The sequence below is a fragment of the Eubalaena glacialis genome, chromosome 17, assembly GCF_028564815.1.
Source record: "Eubalaena glacialis isolate mEubGla1 chromosome 17, mEubGla1.1.hap2.+ XY, whole genome shotgun sequence".
In the NCBI taxonomy this organism is placed as follows: Eukaryota; Metazoa; Chordata; class Mammalia; order Artiodactyla; family Balaenidae; genus Eubalaena; species Eubalaena glacialis.
The window spans coordinates 54901018-54927326 of record NC_083732.1 but is presented as its reverse complement, the minus strand read 5'-3'; the positions used below and the strand labels follow the sequence as shown (position 1 = coordinate 54927326).

The 26309-nt window shown below is 40.1% G+C and overlaps 1 protein-coding gene across 4 annotated transcripts in view; it reads left to right on the top strand.

The window, feature by feature from the left end:
• The first annotated feature begins 4869 nt into the window (after positions 1 to 4869).
• AZIN1 (antizyme inhibitor 1) overlaps positions 4870 to 26309 on the top strand; it is a 30892-nt gene continuing 9452 nt past the window's right edge. For 2 of the 4 annotated variants that reach the window (XM_061171397.1, XM_061171394.1), the window contains exons 1-4: positions 4870 to 5196; positions 9637 to 9774; positions 22984 to 23181; positions 25067 to 25240. In XM_061171397.1, coding sequence (XP_061027380.1) covers positions 23080 to 23181; positions 25067 to 25240 — 276 coding nt within the window. In that variant the 5' untranslated portion in view covers positions 4870 to 5196; positions 9637 to 9774; positions 22984 to 23079. Of the gene's footprint in view, positions 5197 to 9636; positions 9775 to 16874; positions 17021 to 22983; positions 23182 to 25066; positions 25241 to 26309 lie in introns of all 4 variants that reach the window. The other 2 variants (XM_061171395.1, XM_061171396.1) reach the window with 2 other exon arrangements.

Sequence of the window (26309 nt, the reverse complement as noted above, 5' to 3'; positions counted from 1 at the left end):
GAACTTGCAAAACTTCAAGTTAAATGACAAAGTAACAAAAAATTCTCATTAAATAAAATGTAGCCCGCAGTTACTTATTAATAATCATTTAGGTGCTCAGGTGACAGCACCTAGGCTAGGTTATTTATTTTAAAAAATAGAGTAAATCATAATTCAAACTGGACAAGAATAGATTTCAGAGCTCCTATCTTCTATATGCCCTGAACCAAAAAGTTTAGGATGTTTGTCAGGAAGTTGTTTTGAGACAGAGAGATACAAGCTTATCTTGCTATGTATTACCCAACAAACAAAACACTTATCAGATAATGCCTGACAGCAAAGTGAAAATGAGATTAATTTTCCAAGGATTTCCTAACTTCCAAGGATTAGAGAAAGATATGAGGGAGTAAATTCAAGGGTCACGTCCATTGATTATTCTAGTCATGTATGTTACATTTATTTTTAAATTATTTATTTATTTATTTATTTATTGGCCGAGCTGTGTGGCATGTGGGATCTTAGTTCCCTGACCAGGGATCGAACCCGTGCCCCCTGCAGTGGAAGCTTGTGTGGCATGTGGGATCTTAGTTCCCTGACCAGGGATCGAACCCGTGCCCCCTGCAGTGGAAGCTTGGAGTCCTAACCACTGGAGCACCAGGGAATACTTGTATGTTACATTTAATTTGTAAAGCTGGATTACTGCTTTGCCCTTTTACACAGGTTTCCAAAACAGTCCTCTTAAATTAACAGTGAGTAATTTGTTATTTCTTGAAGTAATAAAAGACGTCAGTGTATTGCTTATGACGTGCTTATCTTAGAAACCATCCAAATCACTTGGGAGATATGCTGACCCATATTTAATGACATACACAACCACTGCAATGAAAATAGAAAAAAATTATTTTCCCTCAAACTGGGTTTGTATCTGGGCTCTCTCACCCTTTGCTTGCCAGGCATACCATTCTATAGTTCAAATTGTCCTGTGGACAAAGATATGGGTGATGGACATGAACGATTTCAAATCAGTGCTGGGATGCAGGGCACCTGGACTGGAATGCCACATAACCCCTGCTGACCTGATCCCTACATTTTGTGAGAAAAAAAAAATTAAATATGACAATAAAAAGTCTCCTTCCAAATTGATTCCTCATCTGAGGTGAAAATCAACCTAGGTAAAGGAATTATGACTCTAAAAGATTATAACAACAGATTCTTAGCAAATAAAGGATAGCACCTTATATCCATTCTGTTCAAAGAGAGAACAGTGTATAATCTGAACTCTGTGCTCAGCAAAGTAATTTACAGAGCAAGTGAGTAGTTACTCATTTTTACCTGTCTGTAAAAGACATAGCAGCAGATTCTTGATAAGCAAGTTAGCTTTTTCGAACATTATCAGTGCACAAAAAGATGTGGTGGACAACTGAAATATCATAACATATTAAAGTGTGAATGTTTTAACTATTTGAAATCTATATATTTTGCTTTTCTACATAATAAGGCGTACTCTAAGAATGTACCTTAGCAATAGAAATTCTTATTAAGTTCTCTTTAAACATTCCCATTAAATTAGGATTTTCACTCTCAGTTACCACTGGACTCTTTATTTTGTCACATTTATATATGTGACTACAAGATATTTCTATTACAGGCTAGTAATTTTAGGTTTACCCATTGTTTTTTGAGTGACTTGTCTTTATCAACAATCTAATTCATTCAGTCTTTTATATCTACTGGCACAAAGGCAAACAACTTTGAATCAACAGACCAGTATGATCTAAGTGTGAATGGTATTATATCATTTTATCTTAAGGCTCTCTATTTAATGATAATACTTTCTCTGGCACTACCTGTGTTTTTGTGTATGTGTAACCTGACTTGGCAAAAAAAACCCAAACCTCGAACCCGAAACGCAATTAAATATGCTGTTCTCATTAGGCAGCTATCATTCTGTTAAAGTTACATACTATGTTGTCTAGTTCATTGAAATACAGTTTTTAAGTCTCTATTGTATTCATTAAAAGCTAGCATTATTTAGATTTGAATACACAAATACTAATTGTGAGGGCACATAGTTTGAATGATAAATTGTTGGGTTGCTTCATTGTATAAATGATGTTGGATTAGGGTTTAATCCAGTTGAAAGAGTGGACATTCACTGACTTCACTTCAGCTGCTCCCCACTTGAACCTCTGCCACGTGTCTGTGCCTCCCACTCCACTGAAATTCAGTTAAAGGTCACACATAACTTGTTCTCAGGCCCTTATCATTCTCCTTACCAGATCCTTATAATAGCTTTCCAAGTGTTCTCCCTGCCACACATGTATAGTCCTTTTTCTTCCCACCCCTACACTCTCCCCTTTTCTAAAATTCAAATCACTCCCATGATTGAAACGTTTTTGTGTTAAAAATCCAGACTTCTTAACCTGAGTTTGGAGTTTACCGATGACTTGCCATTTTCCTAAATCAGAACCCCCTTTCAGCCATTTCAGGGATATGACATGCTGATCATTCATTCCATCTTGAAACACCTTCCTTGAATGGCTTGACATGGTACTACTGTGATTCTCCTCCTACTCCTCTGGCTGGTCCTCTTTACTGGCCTATCTTCTCTCTGGCATTTCTCTAAGTCCTGTGCTTATATCCCTTTTCCTGTAGACCTTAACATTTCCTTAATTATCATGTCTGTAGGAGAGGCTCCCAAATTCACAGCCAAAAGGGTTCCAGATCTCCCTATTTGCAGGGGCTTTTGGACCATTTTTACATGGATATCTCATCAACAGCTCAAACTATGCTCAAGGAAGGCTCATAGTCTTCCCTCCGAACTCGGTCATTCTATTTCTATCTCTGTTCATGATTCCAGAATTCTCCCTGTTGATTAGTTTCATATCTCCAAATCATTTGACAACTTCTCCTTTCCCTTGACATTCAAGATTACCTCTACTCTTTCTTTGACTTTTCCCTCCCATCTATTCTGAAACTCCTGGTACTCTTCTTAACTGCTATAAGAGTATCCTTCACTGTCTCCCTCTTCCACATTTTCTGTTTTCAATTCCACTGATGCCAGAGTAATCTTTTAAAAATATCTTTGAGTATATCATGTCCCTGATTAAATGGTTCCAGAATGAAGTCCAAGCTCTGATCCCTTCTTGAGCTCACCCTAACCCACCTTTTCCATCTCATTTGCAACACGATGCCCTAAGCTGGAGTCACAAAGGTCACTCGGTTCTCTGAACTGGCCCATTTCTGTGCCTTCTCTCACATAGTTCCCTTGCCTGGAATATCTGCTCTCAAAATCACTTATTTCCCATGTCTGGAATGTCTGCTCTCAAAATCTATCTCTACCTTTCCCCACCAGCCTTTCTCTCACTTAGCTGCAATCATTTCCCACTTCCACTAGGTTCCGTGCAACATTTTATTTATCTGTCAACAATTTAGTTATTTTGTGTAGTTGTTTTATTTCCCCTGCTAGATAGTAAGCAAGATTTCAAGTGGGGTATTCATTTCTAGCCCTCCTCCCTCCACCAGGGAGGGGGTCTAGTAAAGTGCTGTGCTTATAAATGTTCTGAAGCGAAAATAATTTTTATAGAATGAAAGAGAAAATCAAGAGACAACAGAATGAAATATGGAGATATGAAATCAGGAAAAGAGTCCACAGCTCCTGATTTCTACCTAATACTTTCATCCCAGAGCGTACATTTCAGCGTTGCTACCGTTCTACTCAGGAATGTTCTCTCTCTTACTTTCTTATCTCATGATTTAGTAATCAACCACAGTGCAGCTCACAAAGTAAACAGACGGTCGGCAAGTACCAGAGGAAAAAAGTCTGGGTCTTTATCTCAAAGACTTTGGAGGGGTGTGTCAGTACATATTTCATTGAGTCTGAGTTGCAAGGCATTAGCACGGGAGGACTCAGGGTTTCTGATGAGTAGCGCGAAGACATTTTAAAAAGATGAGAATAAACTAAAAGCCATGCAGGTCGTCCTAGGTTCGCCAGTAAAAATAAGTTCGTTATGGAGTAGTAAAATTCAATGACCGCGCAACGAGACGTAGGGGGTTAAAGTAATGTGCCCTTGTAACGTCGGTAATGCCCTCTACGACACTGGTCCTTCATTAATAAGGACTGGGTCTGACTGCACCAACTCTTTTAAAAAGGAAGACACAAATGCCACTCCTTTAGAAAAAAAAATCCTACTGCAACGTGCGAGTACGGGGACATTTCCACGCGGTCACGAGCCTCTGCAACCACCCGAACACTGGGCCGAGCCGTCCTGGCCATTAGGAACTCGCTTCCAAAAAGGAGCGCTGCATCCCGCGGGGACTGGAGCTTCACCCTGGGAGGGCAGTCCCCAGGCGCAGCCTACAGAGCCCTCCAAAGCGGAGGCTCTCGAGGCGGGGAGTCTCCGGGGGTGGCTGGCACGGACCTCCCTTTCACCCTCTCCAGGCAGTGCAGGCGTCGCGCAGCCCATGGCCCCGGACTGCGCTCGGCGCCGCGGCCGCCGGGCCCAGTTCCTAAAGCGCCCGGGCCCGCCTCGGGAGTGAGCGCAGGCGCCCAGGAGGCGGGGGCGCGGGCGATGCAGCGTTCTGCTGGAGCCACCTCCCTCATCCCCAGCCCGCCCACGTCCGCGCGGCGGTCTTCCTCGGGCGGGGAAGCTGCCGAGGGCGGGAAGCTACCGGACGACCAGCACCTGCATCGCGGGGTCGCCCGGCCCCAGCCCCTTTCTCTCCCTCCGCGCCGTACCCCTTTCTCTTCCGCCCCCTCCGTTCTCTCCGGGCCGCAGCCCCGCTCCGCCCGGCTCCCGCGGCGACCCGGCCGCTGTGACGTCACTATGCCCCGCCCCCTTGGTATAAATAATGGCGTCTCTGGCACCGCCTTCTCACACTCTCTGGCTCTTCGCTCGGTTGCAGTGTTTCTTCGCCTTCTCTGCCTCTTCTCATCCTTTCTCGCTCTCTGCTCTGCGGTGTGACGAGGCTGAATCCTCTCCGCACCCAGCCCTCGCCTTTCTTCTTCTGCCCGCGCTGTTCTATTTCTCTTCTTCGGCCGCCGCCGCCACTGCTGCACAGCTGGTGTCGGTGCCGCGCTTTTCCCCCCACGTCGTCCCCGCAGCCTATGGCCCAGGCCGCCTTGGGTATTTCTGCTCAAGGTAACCACATCCCTCTTTAAAAATTCCGCCTAAAAAGAGAAGACGCTTTACCCGACTCTTTGGGCCGTTATCTCACGTGAGTACCGACCCGAGGGGCGCGGCCGGGGCCGGGGCGCGGGGCCGGCCTCGGGGTGCTGCCGGGTGCCTCCGGCTGGGCCCCGCCGCCCGGTCGGCGTCCCCGCAGCGCCCCGCGGCCGGCCGCCTCGAACATGGCGGATGGCGGCGTGTGTGGCGGCTGCCGGTGCTTCCGCGGTGGCGGCGGCGCGGCGGGCCGGGGCGGCGGGCGGCCGCTGGCCGCCGGGCCGAGCCCGAGCAGCTGCTGTTGGGGCGAGGGGGCGTGTGTGTGGGGGGCGCGCGCGGGGGTCTCGCCGCCGGGGGTCGGCGGCACCTCCGGGCGGCGTGCGGCCCCCACCCCGCTCCCGTGGTGCATTGCTGTTTCCGGGGAGGGGGACGGGCTGCAGCCCTGAGGGGCCTTGGTCCCGCCGCCCGACCCTGAGCGGCGCCGCGCCTTCGCCTCCGGGAGACTGGCGGGAGCGCGACCGGTTGCAACCGCCGCGGCCTTAGGTTATGAATGGAGCGGGGCGGGCCCGGCGCCGGCCTCCTGTGACAGCTGCCGGAGGAGGACGGGTGCTCGAGGGTGCGGGGAGTGCGGCCCCCCTCTGCTGGAGGAAAGTTGACGCCGCAAGGGGCCGGGCGGCGGGGAAGCCCCGGTGTCAGGTAGCGAGCGAGAGGCCTTTGGCCCCTTCTGGAAGCCTCGGGGTTGCTGCTCCGCCCCCTGCGGCGCTCCTGATTGGGCCGAGTCGCCTTCACTCACCCCAGCCACCTCCTGGAGCCCGAGGATTAGTCACCATGGCTTCGTTTTCCCGGCCACGCCACGATTCCAGGGCAGAGAGAGGGAGAGCGGTAGGCTTGGGTGGCTTATCAAGCACTGTTTTGGCAGTTAATGGTGCTGTTTTAACCCTTCCCCAGTGTATATCCTGAACGTGTGTTTCTTAGGCTAAGCTGCTGGTTCGGCGACCTGAAACGGTCGGGAACACAGTTTACGGCCCCATGATGTTTCAGCAGATTTAACTGGCTTTTGTGGTTGCCTCGTGGATACATTAAGATGTTTTGTGTCCCGTCGGGTTTCCACCGTTGAACCCCCTGCTTGGATGGGAATCGGAGGACACTTAAGGGAGAGAATTGATGTGTGATCAAGGAAAGGTTGATGTGGACGAGCCTGGCAGAAATACAGCTGATGATTATAGGGCAAGGCTCTAACAGTCCTTTGATTTCTTTTGCAACTATAGGAGAGTACAGATGCTGGTTATGAAGGCATATAAGCCCAGAAGAGTTAGAAGGAAAGATAGGCTCCTGATGATTATAGGTGATATGGTAGGTGCCGGAATCAAGTAATAATCAGTGCCGTCCCTCTTGCCACCCAGGTTTAACTTATAAATTTTCAAACATAACAGAGGGAGTGAAAGAATTGTCCCCTCACCTACGTTCAGTAAACACTTAACATTTTTCTTTATTTGCCATTCCACTGTGCATTCATCAATCTTATGTTTCTATGTATTTTAAAATAAGTTGGAGACACCAGAACACTTCACCCCTCCAACTTCAGTATGCACATATCATTAAATAGAGTTTAATAGGGTAAAATTCACATAACAGCAAAATGCACAAATCTTAAGTTTACCATTTGACGAGTTTGACAGAAAAACAGTAATCCAAACCTTTAACAAAAGATGAGACCATTGCCATCAAACCCAGAAAATTCTCTTTTGCCCCTTCAAACTCCATCCCTCACAACCCACAGAGGCAACCACTGTTCTGACTTTTTACTAACCATATAGATTAGTTATTATGGAAGTCTATTCTACAACTTCCATAGGCATATACTGTATGTATTGCATTTTGTAAAAGGCTTCTTTAACTCAGAATGTTTTTGATATTCATCCATTCATCAGTAAATTGTTACTTTTAACTGCCAAGTAGTAGTCCATTATATGAATATGTTGCCTGATTTTTTTTTAAACAACTTTATTTTGGAATAATTTTAGATTTATGGAAAACTTACAAAGATAACATGAAGTTACTTTGTACTTCTCACTTAGTTTATTTTATTATAAGAGGTATTGATAGTACATTTGTCAAAATTAAGAAACTGACTTTGATACATTACTCCCACCTAAACTCCAGACTTTCTTTAGATTTCACCAGTTCTTAATGTGCTTTCTGTCCAGGGGCCAAACCAAGATACCACACTACATTTAGTTGTCATGTCTTCCCCAGTCATCTCTGATTTGTGACAGTTTCTCATGTCTTTGACAGTCTAGAGAAGTACTGGCCAGATATCCAGTAAAATGTCCCCAATTTGGGTTTGATATTTTTCTCATGATTGGACTAGGGTTTTGGGTTTTTGGAAAGAATACCCAGAACAACTTGAAAAGTCATTGGTAAAGGCAATGTAAGTTGTTCAGAGAAATACTGATAATTTGGGGGATACTAAGTTTCTGGGTAGTTACTGTCAAAAGTGATGGGAGGTTTTTGGTGATTTATTGGCCAGCTGCTGACTCGGTTAACTCTAGTTCTCCCTGTGCTGTCTGCCAAGATAGTGTAGCAAGGGTCATTCTCTTCAAACAATTGAATTTGATTGCAGTGTTGTACATGATCCAACTGATTGAAACACCATTCTAAATGAGAAAAATTTATCTTTCCCTATGCCTTCTATTTTTCCATATTTTAATTTTTTAATAAATTTATTTATTTATTTTTGGCTGCGTTGGGTCTTCGTCGCTGTGCGTGGGCTTCTCATTGCGGTGGCTTCTCTTCTTGTGGAGCACAGGCTCTAGGCGTGCAGGCTCAGTAGTTGCGGCGCACGGGCCTAGTTGCTCTGTGGCATGTGGGATCTTCCCGGACTGGTGCTCGAACTCACGTCCCCTGTACTGGCAGGCGGACTCCCAACCACTGAGCCACCAGGGAAACCCTTCATATTTTTATTTAACCTTCTCTTTTGGTTTATCGTGACTGTACAGGTGAACATTCAGTTCATCCTGTATGTAAACGGCCCTGTACCCCTTTTATTTATATTAAAGGGTGCCTTTCAAAGTTTAGAGCCTTCATTTCCTACTAGTATCTTTTTCGTTAGGTGGAAATATTTTAGAGATCCTGCTGAAGAACATTCTTGAATGTCTGAAGTGTAATGTTCTCAGCATTTCACAGTACTGCTCCTGGGTTGCATTAAGCAGCAAAATAACTATTGATCTATAGCGGGTCGGGGTGGGGGGGTGTGTGGATGAAAATGTCTCAGCCAGGATAATTATCCTATTCCTTAGAACAGTTAAGGATAAACTCTGTCTCTGTCGCTAGCGTGAGTCGGCTTTTAATTTACTTTTAAAATTACCTTGGTTTGGGAAGAATTGGAACCTTTGTTTTGGAGTACTTAGTTGGAATCTAACGAGATGATATAGTCACTGTTGCATACTAGTATGGATTTTTGCCTCATTGTCCATAAGTGTCATTGAGCATGTGAGCAGGATACCCCTAGTAGATTGAAAGAACATTTTACCTCCCCTAAGCGTGCCTCTTATCCTGGTTGAGATGAGATATGCTTAAGATGTGTCTAGAGTGCTTCTGAAATCTCAGATTCTTCTAATTCCTAAACTTCATTATTTTTCTGGTTCCCTTCTTACCACCCATCTTCTAGCAGATACTGTCAGGTTGTATTACTTGAAGGTAGCAATCACTGAATTACAAATAGAAGTATAGATGTAGCTGTTTAGGTTAGAGGTGATAAGTCTATCCTGTCAAATCATAATAGGTAAAAACCACTTCTAAAACTTATTTAGCATTTTGTAGCATGCCAAGCACGTTCACATTCATATGTTGTTCCTAGTGATAGAGTGACTTAGGTTAGGAATGAGGAGGAGGTAAACCTTAAGAGGTTACTTGTCGGATATGTAAGGCAGGTCTCAAAAGTTATTTCACATGTGTACTTAGTGTATTAGCTAAGTCACAAAATATTTTTCTTTTTGATATGTAGTAGGATTTTACACTTAAGCAAAGAAGAACTTAGAATTTGGAGAGTAGAATAAGGCTTGTGGGTAGTTTCAGACTATTAGATATACATACAAAATCTTGCACACACACCAGGTTAGTGAGGGCACTTGGAGATCTTAAAATTTTAGGCCACTTAGAAGTTTGGGTTTTGGAGGACTAATAAAAGCAAAAATGAAATTCGGTGAAGACTGGAAACTGAGTAGGTAGATAGAGTAACCTGGTAAGATGACCATGACCTCAAATTCTGTCAGTTCTGTACTCTAGCAGCTTGGAAATGCTTACTACATAAAAAAGTACTTGGTACTGTGATAAACCCTTTGAAAACATCATTTTGTGTAATGTGCTTTAATGAAACACTTCAAACTAAAACTTCTTCCCACCCACACTTAATCTTTACATCAATTTAACCTTCTTGAAGCGCCACCTAACATTTTTTACCACTGGACTTATATACTTTTATTTTCCTCTTTAGGGCGAACTTTCTGACCAAGTATACAACTACCCAGAGGGCCTAGGAGAAGTGCTGTATAGAGAGCAGTTCGACTTCAACGCTGAGCCACCTTGGGAACCTAGCTGATGATAGGGGGGTTCCATCTCCTAACTTGTCCATGTAAGTATTTTCACATCTGCAGAGGGTGAGGGACGGTCTTGTAAAATAGAAGTAAAGGAGAGTTATTGTTGCTCAGTCTTTTTCAAAACTTGAAATTGTATTTACCACTTATGCCCCACCCCGCACCCCACCTTTTTTTTTGGCCGAACTGGGTGGCTTGAGGGATCTCAGCTCCCCCACCAGGGCTTGAACCCAGGCCATGGCAGTGAGAGAGCCCGAAATCATAACCACTAGGCCACCAGGGAACTCCCCCACTTACCCTTAAAGTTGATTCAGTTGTATGCATTGTTTACTAGTGGCTGGATCCTTATTTGTTACTATATCTAAGTACATACTGCAGGGTAAGTTTTAGGAAATCTTACTATTCCAGATTTCAATATAAGTTGGAGAGATGGTTTTTTGTTTGTGTTTTAATGAGGTGTGGGTAGTAGTTTATCACGCCATTCAACCATTTAACTTGTTAGATTCAAGTATTTGGAGTAGTCAAGTATCCAAGTAAAGAATTCAAGTATTCAATACTTGAATTCAAGTATTCAAGCAAAAAATTCTGCTCTCCATTCCACTCAAACCTCTACCACAGAGCATGGGATATAAGAGGTGAATCTTAGTTCTTGTTTTTCTAGTTATGAGCATCTTGCCAAATACAATGTAATTTCTAAGAGTTTATGTTCTTTTTCAGAAAAAGACTTTGTATAATACTCACCTGGTAGAAAAACTGATTGTTTTTAGAGGTATTACTGAGAGATGATACATGCTTCTCTCTCAACCGGCTACCTTCCCAAGAGATTTTCAGGGATAGTTTTTGACTATACTTGATTTTCTGTGTATGGATTTAACTTTGAATTTAAAATGCAAATGCAAAATTTGTGCAAAATGCAGTTCCACAGTAAACTGTTGTTCGAACTTGTGCTGCTAGATTTGTGTGGTTCATTTAAAATTTTTTATTATTTGTAGATTTCTTGCAATTGAAATTTGGGTTTTGGTGTTGAGGTTTGGATGTCTTTAAGTGGGCTAGAGACTTGGAGGGAGTAACATTAGAAAATTTCAGGAAAGAGATCTAATTGGATAGCGTATGTTAAAGCAGACCTTTTCAACACATTTACTGTTAACCTCAAATTACAATTTTAGACTTCTTTTTTTAAGTCTAAAGAGAAAGGGGGGAAACAGTTTAAATAATACGAATTCTTGAAAGTTCTACTGACTTGGAACACAGACTGGAGGGTTTCCCGTACTGGCTTTCTCCTAGCTGTGTGAATTTGAGCGAATTGCTTATTTTTTAAATCACAGCTGTAAAATAAAGTTGAACTAGAACAGTTCCTTTAACTGTAAATTGATACAATGATTTGTCTTTTTTTGAGGGTTTTAATCGCCCTTTGTTAATGCAGTGTGTGTGGTCTTTGGAACAGTATCATTAGCATAACCTAGAATAGAACTGCAGACTCTCAGCTCCACCCAAACCTGAATCAGAAATCTGCATTTTAACCAAGTGGCTTGTATACATATTAAAGAGAAGTACAATTGCCACCAGTTCAGTGCCAAGCCAGTTATCTCTTTAATTTTTGTTAGTCATCTATTCTCCTTCCAGCATATCTGATGTTTTCTCCCAAGTTGTCTTAGAGATATAAAACTTTTCTGGGTGGGGTGTAGTTGACTCCATAGTTGAGAGGGGAATAGATTCTAAGATGGAAATTTCATAACAAGCTTCATGTTTTAAGGAAGACCATATTAAAGGATAAGATTTTTATTTCAAGTCTCTTTAATGGAAACCTAACTTTGCATTATATTTTATATTTCTACTGGTGTTTCCTCTTAGACTTGAGAAACATATTAGTGAGCTCATACATTTATAAATGATTCTGCCAACTCAGGGAAAAGTCTTTAAGATAATTAATATTGTAGAACTCAGAAAGTCTATAATTTCCCCCTCTTTTTTTGTTTGTGGAGGTGTAGTGTATATAGGCACAGATAGAAAATGCTAACACTTCATTCTGAAGGTTCCAGCAGCCAAAGTGACTGACTGATTTATTATGCCCAGGTACAGTGTATATTATGTTAAGTGAAACTTTAGTTCTTGGTGCTTTGCTATAAAGCTACAGCCACAATCCCTTATTCATGTAATTCCAAAATTGAAAAGTTAAAAAAAAATTTATAGCTTCCTTGATGTGACCTAACCTGATTGGGGAACAAAAAGTTGACCTGAATCTGAGCTAATTTGAGGCTATTTTTATTTTGACTTATCCCATTTAGTGCTAATATTCCTAATTCTGCTGCCTCCTGGAGAGCGTTAAATAATATATTAAACGTATATGTACTAAATTGCCATTCTAAAATCTGAGAAATTTTGAATCCAGAAAGATATCTTGCCCCAAAGGTTTCTTGACTAGAATTAGTAAAGGTGGCAAGAGAAATTCTACATTCCAGAAATGTCCTTAGGTATCAATAGCTGTTTGCAGTACTAGACATTGAAATCCTGATATTTCCTGTGGAGCAACAATACTGTTTGGAAAATTAGAAGTCAAAGGATTTAACACACTGGCCTTCATGGAAAACACTTAGCACATAGCATTGCAAAGTATATAATTACATGAACCATGTTAATACTTCTAGTACTGCAGTAGGATTTCTGTGCAGGTGGTCTAAGCTCTAGGATTTGGCTTCAGATTTAGGTTTTCAAATCAGGTAACCATCTGAATTTTTAGATAGTTCATTTCATTAAGTATATGGAAACTTTATAAGCTGCTTGCATAGTAAAATTTTTTCTTTTGGATATGTGTGTGGTGTAATGTGTGAGCACTGTAAAGATATAACAAATGCTTAAGCTTAATAATATCTCAGATTACTGAAGGGCTCTAATTGTGGAAGAGTTTTTGTGTACGTTTTAAATTTCTTAGGCTCTACGCTGTAGTAGTTTTTTCAGTGAGCTATATTTTCAAGTTATTTTAGCTAGAGCTCCGATTATAATTAATAGATCAGCCTAATGGAAAAATTTCAAAGTCTGTTTCAGAAAACTAAATTCTCTTCTAACCAGCTGCTTTTATTAGCAGATCTAGTGATGAAGTCAGATTGAATTAATTATTAACATATACCTTTTAATGTTTTGTTTCTAAGAATAGAAAAGGGATTCAATTAATTGATTTGTCTAAACGGACAAATTTTGTCTAAAATTTTAAATATTCAATTTAAATTACCAATATTTGGTAATTTAAAGATTCTGTGATGTAAGCAAATTCACAGAACTTTTATTAATGGTTGTTGGTGCTCTTTGACCGTGAAGACGAATAAAACTATCATTGAAAACACACAGATTTAGGGACCAGTTTTTAAAGTATGTGTATCCCCTTGGCATGCAAAAAGTAGTATTCAGTGGTGCCTCATTGCTTGTGTAAAGTAGCAAAAAAGCATTCTCTATAAGCCCAATGGGAATAATAGGATGTTAATGGATAAAACGGTTTGGAGGACATGGTATTCTTTCTTCAGGCAAATTTAAACTTTTCTGGGGGGGCCAAATAGATTAGAATGCAGTGTAGACCACTTTTAAAGGGAATAAAATTGTTCTTGCATTTATTACAGGAGATAGTGAGCTGAGAAAGTTAATAGTCACTACCAATCTGTGTATTCCATTACACTCCCTTTGGTCTTAATTTCAGAGTTTTTGAGTTTGGGGTTTTTCTCTGCCCTCAAAAAAGCATTTAGAGACACTTAATTCTTCTGATTAGGAGTAAATAAGATATTGTGTAAACTGTATGTCCTAAGCTATAAAATCTAGGTAAATGGTAGGCTGCAGTTTTAGGCTGGCCATTGTTCAGACCGGCCTAAGGAGGCCATTGCAAGTGCAATGCTGTCGTGTTGGTAAGGCCTAGAAGACGCAGATGCTTTTGTCCTTCACCTCCATTCCAGGGCCATCCATGCACACTGAAGCAGTTTGTCACAACCTAACCGAAACAAAGATTTGGCCATCCTTTTTTCTAATCCAGGGAATAATGTGAAGAACATTATGGCATAAGTAGAAAATATTTGTGCAGCGTACTGAGTTGCAAGGATTAGGCTGATGAAGTTCAGCCTGCCCAAACCATACCCAGCCACCATGAGGTCTTAAATGCCTGTAACTGAGTGAGTTGCAGCAGGAGCCAAGATGATAAAACCCTTTTGGAATGCTCTGCTCTAAACTTTTCCACCTTTCTTCATTATCTTATGTAAGCACACATTTCATTTCTCTAGGATTTACTTGGTGTGGAGTTTTGACCTTTCTTTCCTTTACTGTCTAGTTTTGTAAACTTGTGAATTGATCTTTGTTACCTTGAGCAAAATTATTTGGGGGTACCATGGTTTTTGTTCTTGTTTTTTTATCTGTGATGTGTGTGGACTTGATCCTTAGAAGTTTAAAATTTTTTTATGAAAACAGCATTCTCTAGAACTGCTCTGTTCAGTACAGTAGCCACTAGCCAGGTAGCTATATAAATTTAAAGAATTCCAATCAAATAAAATTTAAAATTCAGCTGTTCAGTTGCTTGGGCACATTTTGAGTGCTTGGGAATTATATGTGGCTAATGGCTATTGTTTTGGACAGTGACAAAGAATGTTTCAATCATCATAGAAAGTTCTGTTGGACAGCATCACTCTAGGATAATTGTTACTGTGAATGTGAGTGGTATTAGACATATTAATCTTAAAATATCTGTTAATAAGAATCATAAGAATTACACATTCTCTTCTTTCTCCTTAGATTTGTCTAATAAACTGTTCTTGACTGTAGGGGCTTTTCAGTTTTATATTCTAGTTGAATTCTTTAGTTGCCCAGCATGTTCTTAAGATCCAGCTCCCTGCTATACTTCATGTGCTCATACAGACTGAACTTAATATTAGGTTTACGTTGAATATATGACTTCAGATTATTTTTGATCTGTTTCTTTCTTTTGGCGGGAGGTGGCTTGTGGGATCTTTGTTCCCCAACCAGGAATCGAACCCTGACCCCCTGCAGTGGAGGCGTGGAGTCCTAACCACTGGACCGCCAGGGAATTCCCTATTTTTTGTTTTTTACTGCAAAGATACTGTGGTGCCCAGTATATAAAGAGCTCCTAAATAAGTATAGTCTCTCCTTAGTTCATCATCTAGGTTCAGCATGGTTTGCATGTTATATTTGGCATGACCAAGAGTAGGATGGGATATTCTAGTATGTTCAACATGGATACTATAGCAAAATAAATAAAACTCAAAATGAGAGAGATTTGCTATCCTGAATTCACGAAGAGCTCTTATAGGTCAATAAGAAAAAGCAAAAAACATGTAGGAAAATGAGCAAAAGGCTTGAAAACAATTTTTCACTAACAACATAGCAGTTTCACTCCCAGGTGAAGTAGCACACTGCTTGGTTCTTCATTTGTGGATCAGCTAATTTGCAGACTACAACTTGAGCAGTGTTCCCCTTGGGTACATAAATAACAGCAAGAAATTATATTATGGTGTTTATAAACAATATAGCAAAAAAATGGAACAACCTATAGGTCCTCTTTGGATAAATAAATGTTGTACATCTACAAAGAATAGTACACAGCAATGAAAATTAATGGACTCCAGTCCCATCTATCTGTGTGAAGGAATTGAAATTACAAAGTTGAGCAAAAGACGTCATAGTAGGAAAACAACAGTGACTCCATTCATGGTTCAAAACCAGTAAAGCCGATGTTTTAGGGGGCAGATAGAGGAATAAAAAGATTAAATAACAAGGGAATGATGATTGGAAAAGTCTGAACATGCTTATTCTAGAGGAGATGCAACCACTGCTACCTGGTAAAGATGTTTAGGGGCTTCTGAGGTATTCAGTCTTCCTTAACCTGGTGTTTACTGCAGTCATTGTAATGGACACATGCTTTATATAATAAAAGTAAATTTTCCTCTTGGTGAGGTGGCAATGAGATCTGCCCTAGGGTAATCAAAATAGTAGTTAAGTGCATTTGTTTAAAAGGTTATTTCCTGTGCTGCACCAGGAAAACTAGAAAGCTTGAAATAATATGGTTATGTATTTGCTGCTGTTCATGTTGCATTATAATAGTTATCTGTAATGTTACTACATTTTAATTACCATAAGGATTTACATATTTCACTTCTGTACAGGTACATACTTGTTCCAGAAGAAATTTAGTCTTCACGTCAGATAGTCAAGACACATTTTTTAAGAGAGCCTAATCTTGTCAATTTCACTTGCAAAAGTATATTGCTATGAAAATCCTGTATTTCCATTTTCTCATTTAGATGTATTTTAGAGTTTAATGTGAGGCATTTCATTGGGCAGCCTTTACCCAAGCATTTCGAACTTAGCCTGTTGGGCTCATTTCCTTTAGGATTCCCCCCACCTTTATGTATTTCCTATTCATTCTTGTTCTTGTCTGTTTTTTTAAAAATAATTCTTCAGCAGTCACCTTTAGTGTTCTTCCTCTAGAGTTAGTTTTTTTCAACCTTATCAGCTGAAAAATAAACTTAAGGATGTTTATTGCCGTTATTGGCTTTCCTCTTGCTGTCAATTAAAGCAACCCCTGTCCTGATGATCCTAAGTACTCAGTGTAGGCTATTGTTATTATCCATCACTTTTGGTCCAACATGGCAAAAGTTCATACGGTCTTATGATCACACAATTTATTGGATCTTCTACCTACCAGTTCTGATATGTAGCTTCCTGGAACTACCTTCCTGGAGGCCTGCTCCAGACCTCATGTTTGTAGTACCAGTGTCATCCTTCTGGCCGATTATTTCTAAAGGTATTCTCTGTGGTAAGTAACATTTTTCTGTGGGATGTAGAATGCAGAGGTGACTTTGACAGCATTGTGTCTATCTTTTTTTTTTTTCCCCATTGTGTCTATTTTTAAACCTGTGAGCTGAGTGCTAAGTCATCAAATGCCTATGTAAAAGTAATAATAAAGGTAGAAATACCCTTAGGCTTCTTCAGAATAATAATAGTAGTGTAAATTTCAAAATATCTTAAGTTCTCATTTTTAATGAGTAAAAGTCCTTTTAGAAAACTGGTCATGTGTTAAGGTTGGGTTTCCTGCTTAGATGTCTCTGAAACAGTACTCTCAAACTTTCAGCTCTCCCTGTTCTACTTCCAGGGAGGTCTTCACTTCAGAAATCCAAGACTCATATTCATCCAGCTTGGTGTCAAGTGGGCTGTTGCTGCCAGAATTATCTTGTGATTATTTGAGAGATGTATCAGTTTCTTCTGAAGTACAATCAACTGTAGAAGCCTTTGTAGCAGGTGTGTAACAAGGCAAGTGCCCAGCTGCTGCAACCACTCCTCTTGGAGCTACCCTCTCGATGACATGAGGACTCACGACCTCATGAAAGACTCCAGGGAGCAGTGTGTGGTTCTTGGGAGCCTTTTCTTTCCTTGGCAGCTCTTCCTGAAAAAATGTATTATCAAAAAACACCAATATGAAGGTGTAAATAAGGAATGTTAAACATGTTCTTTTCTTCCCAGCTATGATGTCCAAGAGGAAATTATTTCGTTTATAAACATAGTATTGTGATTGCAGCAGTTGTATTAGTGTAAAATAAGCTGAGCTTGCTTTCACCATATATTAAGGTGTTTGGTTGTGAAAATAGCTCAAAGGCTCTTGTGAATAGAGAGCACATTCTAGTGTCTATTGATAAAAATAAACTTGGGAGCTTTTATTAAAAATGGATTTGCTCTTTTAAGTTTAATTTAAATAAGTCAACGTCCAGCAACACTAGACTATAGTATGTAGTGGTCTGTAACATGTCGGAACCAATAAATCAGTCCTGTTTCTGATTTATACACCATTTAAAAAAATGGTGCAGTGTCTGTTGGGAATTATAACCAGGATTAGATTGGAACATGGGGGAAGTTTGGCATCATCTGGGTTTGAGTCTGCTGCATTCTTTTTTTTGGCCGGAGCACTTTGCAGGATCTTAGTTCCCCAACCAGGGATTGAACCTGGGCCCCCTACAGTGGAAGTGCAGAGTCCTAACCACTGGACCACCAGGGGAATTCCCTGCGTCTGCATTTTTAATGGAGAGATTCCTGGAAATTCCCTGTGGTGTGGATTAACTTGGTGGATCTGGCATACAGTATAAACTCTGCTCACCGCCAACACATGCACACTTATTTTCATTCTGACTCCCTAGGACATGCTGTGTGTCAGATTTTTGGTTTAATATTACCACCAAGTAACTTTAAATGCCTCTTGAAAACATTTTACTGAAATATTTCTTTACTTTAGTGCCTAGTAAAGCAGAAATGTAGAACATGAACCTTTTTGCAACAGTGCAACTTTAAAGTATTTTTGCTCACGTGTTAAGAAAATTGCAAGCATAGGCTTCTGAGGGTATGTTTATGAACTGCTTTTAGGACTCTTTCAGTGAGATCGGGCGTAGGAAAGACTCAAGAACAGTCTATGCTTAGCCACCAACTTAAGCCTTTTCAATTGTTGGAAATACTGGGCTTCCAAGTGAACATTTCATTTGAGCACAGGGTTTGTTGGCTCAAAATGTGTTAGAAACCCTCTTTCTTGAAGGTCTTTGTGTTTTGTGGATTCTTTTGAGGAATTAGTTTTTCCTGGGCATAGCTTTTAGTTTTTAACTGACAGTTGAGCTTTGCATTTACATGTGGGTCACTTGTATATCAAGGTTTTGGGCTCCTTTTAAGGATGTGAAAGATGGACCTCTTTTTCAACACACTTGAGGGAGTTCTTTCCTGTCATCACCACAACCCTTAAGTTTCAGAACTCCCCATTCTTAGAATCATCCTTTGTCCATCTGTTTCTCAGCACCTACTCTGGGCTAGGAAATTATGGGAATCTCAAGACCTTCCTAGGGAGCATCTGAGAAGATGAACCGAGATAGAGCTCACTTATCTCAACATTTACCATCTTTTATGCATAGACGTTATTAGTATTGGTTTTAATCAACTGTTATTGCAGTGCTTGGTATAATTACGGAAGTAAAAAATACTACGTTTACATCTGTCTTAGTTGTTGCAGGTGTGTTGGTCCCAAAATCCTTTTTGTCAGGTCCAGCCAGTAAAGCACATTTTATTTTATTTTTCTGTCACAGTCCTTTTGTGAGTAAGCTAAGGATTGGTAAACTAACCCTACGGTTACTTCAGAAGTCAGAGTTCCATTTCAGTGATGGTAATATAGCCATTCTAATGTACTCTCACTCTTTCCTTTAGAGCAGGGCATGCTTTAACATATCCTTATTCATGTTGGTAGTACATTTGTCAGCTGTTTTAGTTTGTCCTTTACTGTTTAAAATTATTCCACTTCACAGAGAATACAGTGTGGTTGCCAGGGGCTGAGGGAAGGGGAGATTGGGAGTTGTTCCTCAGTGGATGTAAAGTTTCAGTTATGCCAGGCAAATAAGTTCTAGAGATCTGCTCTACAACACAGGGCCTGTAGTTCGCAATACAGTATTGTGCACCTCAAAATTTGTTAAGAGGGTAGATCTCACGTTGTGTTCTTTTCCCCCCAGCTTTACTGAGATATACTTGACATATAACATTGTATATGTTTAAGGCTTACAACCCAATGATTTGATAGGAGTGTATGTTGCAAAATGACTACCATAATAAAGTTAGTTAAGAGCTCTAAAAAAAAAAAAAAATTATTCCATTTCACGAAAGTCTGTAGTGACAGAAAGCAGATAAATGGTTGCCTGAGGTGGACAAAAGGGACATGAAGAAATTTATCTTTATGGTAGTGCTGGTTACAATGGTGTATACATTAGTCAAAGCGTGGGTGTACATTATTGCATGTAAACTGTAATTCAAATTTAGAGTTTACCTGAGAGTTTTAGACAAAAGATATAGAAGGAGCAAGGTTGAAATGTAGAAACTAGTCATAAAGGTTTGAAAGGCTATGAGAAGGCATGATAGGATGTTTTGGTACCACATGTGAATAAACTTTATTATACAGTGGTTTAAGAACTATGGGAATTTGTATGTCTGAGAAATGATTAATTGATTATGGAGGTGTCATTTAGTCTATCAAAGAGACTGAGAGTTGTGTTTGATTTCCAAAACAGGAATCCTGTGTTTTCTAGGAACGGGACTGCAGGGGAGACAGAGTTTTCCTTTTAACAGACAGGCATACCTCGTTTTATTGCGCTTGGCAAATACTGCGTTTTTTACAGACTAAAGGTTTGTGGTGACCTTGCTTTGAGCAAGTCTATTGGTGCCATTTTCCAACAGCATTATTTTTTAGTTAAGGTATATACATTGTTTGTGTTTTTTGGGTGTGTGTGGGTTTTTTGGGGTTTTTTTTTCACACTTAATAGACTAGAGGATAATGTAAGCATTACTTTTATAGGAACTGGGAAACTAAAAAGTTTGTGTGACTCGCTTTAATGCAATACTCACTTTATTACAGTGGTTTGGAACTGAACCTCCAAGGTACGCCTGTTAATTTGATCATCAGCATCTCTAGAGCTAGCCTAATTAGTTGTTCTGTGCCTCAGTGTCTTCATCTGTAAAACAGAATAATACTGTCATAGTGGGGTTTTCTTTTAATATTTATTTATTCATTTATTTATTTTTGGCTACATTGGGTCTTCATTGCTGCACGCGGGCTTTCTCGAGTTGCGGGGAGCGGGGGCTACTCTTCATTGTGGTGCGCGGGCTTCTCAGTGGGGGTGGCTTCTCTCCCTGCTGGGCAGGGGCTCTAGGTGCGCGGGCTTAGTTGGCTCCGCGGCATGTGGGATCTTCCCGGACCAGACATCGAACCCGTGTCCCCTGCATGGGCAGGCGGATTCTTAACCACTGCGCCACCAGGGAAGTCCCTGTCATAGTGGTTTTAAAGGTTAAGAGAATATTGTATAAAGTACTTGGCACACTGCTATAAAAAATGTTTGCTTTTAGATTTAAGCTGGTTAGCAGGCAGTGAGAGTTGAACCTGTAGATTATATAGTTTGAAAATAGTTGGAGAAAATATCCTATCCCTATGACCATAACCTTACTTAATCTAGAAAAATTTCTGAAGAATGTGGGCATTCAGCAGGTAAGACTGAATTGAATGGGCCTGATGTTTTTGCAGCTGTTTAGGATCCTGATGTTAGAGGAAAATTAGCCTTCTTGTAAACACCAGCTGTAGGAAATTGAGGTTCATTTTGTCCTGGCTTTAAAAGCTAGACTTTACATTTGGTAGCAGTTGCCTGTGATGGTCAGTAATTGATAACTCAAGGTTCCCAGGTAAATACTGCATAGAGAGTAGAGTCTCCTTAGGAGTCTCATGAGTGGAAATACTAGGCTAAAGATCTTGATTAAGTATTTTTCATCATTAATAGAATAATTGGTCTTTTTGAATGAGTAGGTTTTATCTGTTCTGTTGCTTTAGTGCATAGTTCAATATCCCTCTAAAATTGATGTTCCAGCTGGTCTTATATTGCTTAAAATAAACATGTATCCTCAAGCCTAAAATGTGTACTTTCTGGGCACAGATTTAAATCATTTCTGGTATCATAATCTAAGAGATTTGCTCAGCTAAACTGAATGTAGTTGAGTTCTTGGAAATAAAATTGTCATTTTTAAAATACTGCTTGTATTTTATGAAATTTGACTAATGCTCTGGCTTATTGATGAGTTTGTTTTGGTACAGCCAAAAAGCCGACACTTTTTTTTTTTTTTGGGGGGCTGCATTGGGTCTTTGTTGCTGCACGTGGGCTTTTCTCTAGTTGCGGCGAGCGGGAGCTATACTCTGTTGTGGTGCATGGGCTTCTCATTGCGGTGGCTTCTCTTGTTGTGGAACACGGGCTCTAGGCGCATGGGCTTCAGTAGTTGTAGTTCGCGGGCTCTAGAGCGCAGGCTCAGTAGTTGTGGTGCACGGGCTTAGTTGCTCCGTGAAAGCTGACACTTTTGAGAACCATTGAAATGGAGTATATTTTTAGGACAGGGGCCGTCACCCATGGTGAACTCTTGCATAGAGCAGGGAGAGGGGAAAGGAAAGGGGGCAATCAAGGATGTAGGCAAAGCTGTGCAGGTTTTAAAATAGGTTGCCAAGAGCTGGTCTACGTCCGTTGTAATTAATGTGGCAACCAGAAATCAGTCCCAGGCAATGAGTAGCATCCTGTCTAGAGGACTTGTTTTGTTTATGGACTTTATATTAAAATAAATCTTTGCCTAAAGTAATGTAAGGACCAGTGAATTCAGCAAAGAACATAAACTTATTGTGTGTGCAGCTCCAGAGGACAGTGGGTGATTTGGAGAAAGAGGGAAAACTTTATTTGATTGGGGAGGGGTTGGATTTAGTCTGATGCCCTTTTAAAAATCAGAGTTCTTAGTAAATAAATGGTTTAGGATGTATAGGTCCCTAGCTTATGCCTAGTTTCAAATTATGATGGCATTTTTGTATTTCTGGCAGTTGGCGACTTAATTTTAGCTCTTCTGAGTCAACACTTAAACAAGTGATTTTAATTTTGTTTTTTACAACAATCTTTTGAGGAAGTAGTTAAGGTAGTTAACTGAAGTTGACCTCAGATTGCGCAGCTATTAAATGACACAGCCAGGACTAGGTCTTCTGACTTCTAGTCCAGTAACATTTTCACCAATCAGCTCACCTCATAAGAGACTTAACATTGTTAACTTGATTTAACTAGTCCATTTTAGCTTGTGGTGGGATCTAGATAGTGTGTATCAAAGCTACAGATTGTCCCCTAAAGTTGGCCTCCACTTTCACTCATTCTTATTACTGATATTTACACATCACCTACTCTAGAATTTTACTTAGAAGACGTTTATCTGCAGTTACCTGGTAGCACACTGTTATGTGGCTGGCAGTGTATTGAAGTTCAGACTATTTTGATTTCTTAGCTGCAGACATTCCGCTAGCTTTCTTTACTTAAAATGAGTAAAATTGTGTGTGTGATGGAGGAATCACGAAACAAGATGAATAAAACAGACTGGCTCTGCAACTCTGTATGTAAGGTGACCATGTTTACTTGTAATAGTTTGTGCGTATGTGTCAATTACCTTCTCAAGAAATTGTCATATTAAGCTTATTTTTTTGATGTATAAATTCACATTTATTTGCTTTAAAATGGGCACTAAAGGAAAGGATATTAGTGATCTAGTGTTTCTGAAAGTGTTAAGTGATCACAGATTCTTCACTAAATTGGGTACTTACTATTAACACACTCTCATTGACAACTCATACATTAAGTTTGACTAATGAAATAATACAGACTTGGAAATAACTTCTATTTTGACAGTTTGTTGCATATTCTAAGGACCCAGACGTAAGGCTTGGTGGCCCGTCTCTTGTTTTTCCTGGTTTATGACTTTCGGCTTTGTGGAATACGGCTGAGATGAAAGGATTTATTGACGATGCAAACTACTCCGTTGGCCTGTTGGATGAAGGAACAAACCTTGGAAATGTTATTGATAATTATGTTTATGAACATACCCTGGTAAGTGTGTCATCTCACATTTCTGAAAACAGTGTTATAAATTTCTGAAATCTGAAGCATCAGTGCTTTGTTTCCAAGGTCTTAATCTGATAAAAGAACTTTGTTCCAGGTTGTCTTGACTTGACAACCCCAGTTCCCCTTGAGAAGTGATGAGATTTTCTTTCTAGCTCACATTTTAAAAAAAATGCTTCCTGACAGCCCTTTCTCTTCTGTGCTTTATAGCACCTGGTTTTGTATGTTCTTTTATTTTCTTGATATGTTGCCAGCTATCCACTTAATCAGTACGTGGCTTCTTACCCATTTTTCTCAACTGTGTAGTACTTCAGTACACAGTTATAAATTATAATTAGATTTTAATTTATATTTCAGATAATCTTGGTTAATGTATGTTGAATGAGAATTTATATGTATGTTGAATGAGAATGAGTGTCAATTTCTATAGAATCATATTTATTGCTACTTAAGATCATTTTTGTTTCGTACTTACTGATAGAAAAATTTTGTTTATTGCCTTACTGATAGAATTTTTGTTGAAGCTAATTTCCCATATTCCCCAAATTCGAACAATTGTTTTCGTGTTACTGGTGTTCAGTAATAGGATATCCAAAAAACTTTCTTCTTCTCTTGACCTTTACAAATGTGCTTAAGTCTTCTCACACACCAGCAAAATCCTGTTATTTCTCTCTTCTGCCGTCAGAATTCTTTTTGGGGGGGTGAGGAAGAGTGACACTTGTCCTACCGTTCAGTCTGTTCTACAGCTAAGTCATTCTACAGTTAATTCTCTGATGTCACTAGTCTTAGTCACTTTTACAACACACTTCCTGGGGATGGCACTTTTACAGCACACTTTCTGGGGATGGCAGCATGTTTTTTAAAGATGGGGTAACTTCAGTACAACTGTCCTATATCTGCCACCCGTAACCATAATTTCTAGTCGTGTCTGTTTCTTGGTCAGTATGTTCCAGTAATGTATATCTTCAAATAATGTGGATTATAGAAAACAGTAATATCTTCATGGCTTTTCAAACAATACTTGGATGTTGTATGTTTTTAATAAGATTATTTTGTCTGCCATCTAACATTGGGTAATTTATGCTCTGGATGACATGCATAGTCATCTCTCTACCCCTGGAGTAGCCCCAACTTCGAAATCATTACAGATCTCTCCCAATCCCTAATTAAAATCTGTTTGTTTGTTTGTGTCACGCTATGTGGCTTGTGGGATCTTAGTTCTCCAACCAGGGATTGAACCCAGGCCACAGCAGTGAAGGCGCAAGTCCTAACCACTGGACCTCCAGGGAAATCCCCCAGTTTTCTTTCTTATGAGGGAAGAATATCCTTACTCAGATTTATCTGACATTTAGTGTACTTCTGTATTTTTAAATTCAAGTTGGCCACCTATATGCACACAAACTACCAACTTTATCTCCTTAAAAATGGGTTTCTTTTGTTTCCTTGTTTTACTGTCTTTAAGTGAAATTCATAATGGAGATACAGCTTTTTGTTTAGAATTCCTCATTCTACTCACCGTATTAGGAAATTAGATCCTTTACTGCTAAAGTAGGTTTATTTTAAACAGTTAAGGAAAGCATGGAAGGAAATAGGTAGTTTCCTTCCCCTCCTCTCCCCAAAAGTAAAATTGAGGCATTTCTGAAGTAGAAAGTCACTATAATTGATACATTTTTTTTTAATCAAAGAGAATATTTTCTATACCAGCATAGCATAGCACAGCACAGAGTCAAATTTAAAAAGAAACAAGCCTTAAGTGTGGTAGTATGTAAATGTTTATCCTGGCTCATTTGTGGAGGAAAAGGGAGTTCTTTCCTACTTTTGATAATCTGTTTTCAGTAGTTTTTTATGTTTCTCTTTTTCATAACCATAATAGACAGGGAAAAATGCATTTTTTGTGGGAGATCTTGGAAAGATTGTGAAGAAACACAGTCAGTGGCAGAACATAGTGGCTCAGATAAAGCCATTCTACACGGTAAAGTGCAACTCCACTCCAGCTGTACTTGAGATTTTGGCAGCTCTTGGAACTGGATTTGCTTGTTCCAGTAAAGTAAGTCATTTTCATTACTTTATTACTAAACTGCAGCATTTTAAAATTGACTAATATTTGGTGACCCACAGCAGTAGGAGAACACTTGCAAGGAAGTTTTGACTTTTGAATGTGTTTCCTAACTCTTGTTTAAATTTGCAGTTTAATATTGGAAATTTACAAACTTTCAAGTGTACCTTTCAAGGAATGTTTCAGTGAGATGAGATTTTATAAGCTTTATTTTTCTTTAATCAAAAACTGTTATTTGTTCCTCATTTTTAGCCTAGAGCTAGCTTGACCAAATTACTTCTTATGACAGCAAGATAATATCCTAAACTATGAGATTTCTCTGATGGTAATTACAGGCATACCTCAGAGGTACTGCAGATTGGGTTCTAGACCACTGCAATAAAGCGAGTCACATGAATTTTTTGGTTTCTCAGTCCATATAAAAGTTATGTTTATACTATATTGTGGTCTGTTAAGTGTGCAATATAGCATTATGTCTAAAATATAATGTACATACGTCAAATAAAAAAATAATGCTGTTGAAAAAATGGTGCCAGTAGACTTGCTCAACACAAGGTTGCCACAAATCTTCAATTGTAAAAATGCAGTATCTGCAAAGTGCAATAAAATGAGATATGCCTGTATACCTTTTTTTTAAAAAGTAGGATCAGTATTTATTTTTAATTTTTATTTTTTGGCTGCTTTGTGTCTTTGTTGCTGCGTGTGGGCTTTCTCTAGTGCAAGCAGGGGCTGTTCTTTGTTCTGGTGTGCAGGCTTCTCATTGTGGTGGCTTCTCTTCGTTGCGGAGCATGGGCCTAGGCGCATGGGCTTCAGTAGTTGTAGTTGTGGCTCGCGGGCTCTAGAGCGCAGGCTCAGTAGTTGTGGCGCACAGGCTTAGTTGCTCCGCAGCTTGTGGGATCTTCCCGGACCAGGGCTCGAACCTGTGTCCCCTGCATTGGCAGGTGGATTCTTAACCGCTGCGCCACCAGGGAAGTCCCTGTATACCTTTTTAAAAGGTTTTTAACAGAGTACAGTATAGTAAGCATTACCGGAATCTGAACTATGACATACATAATCCTAA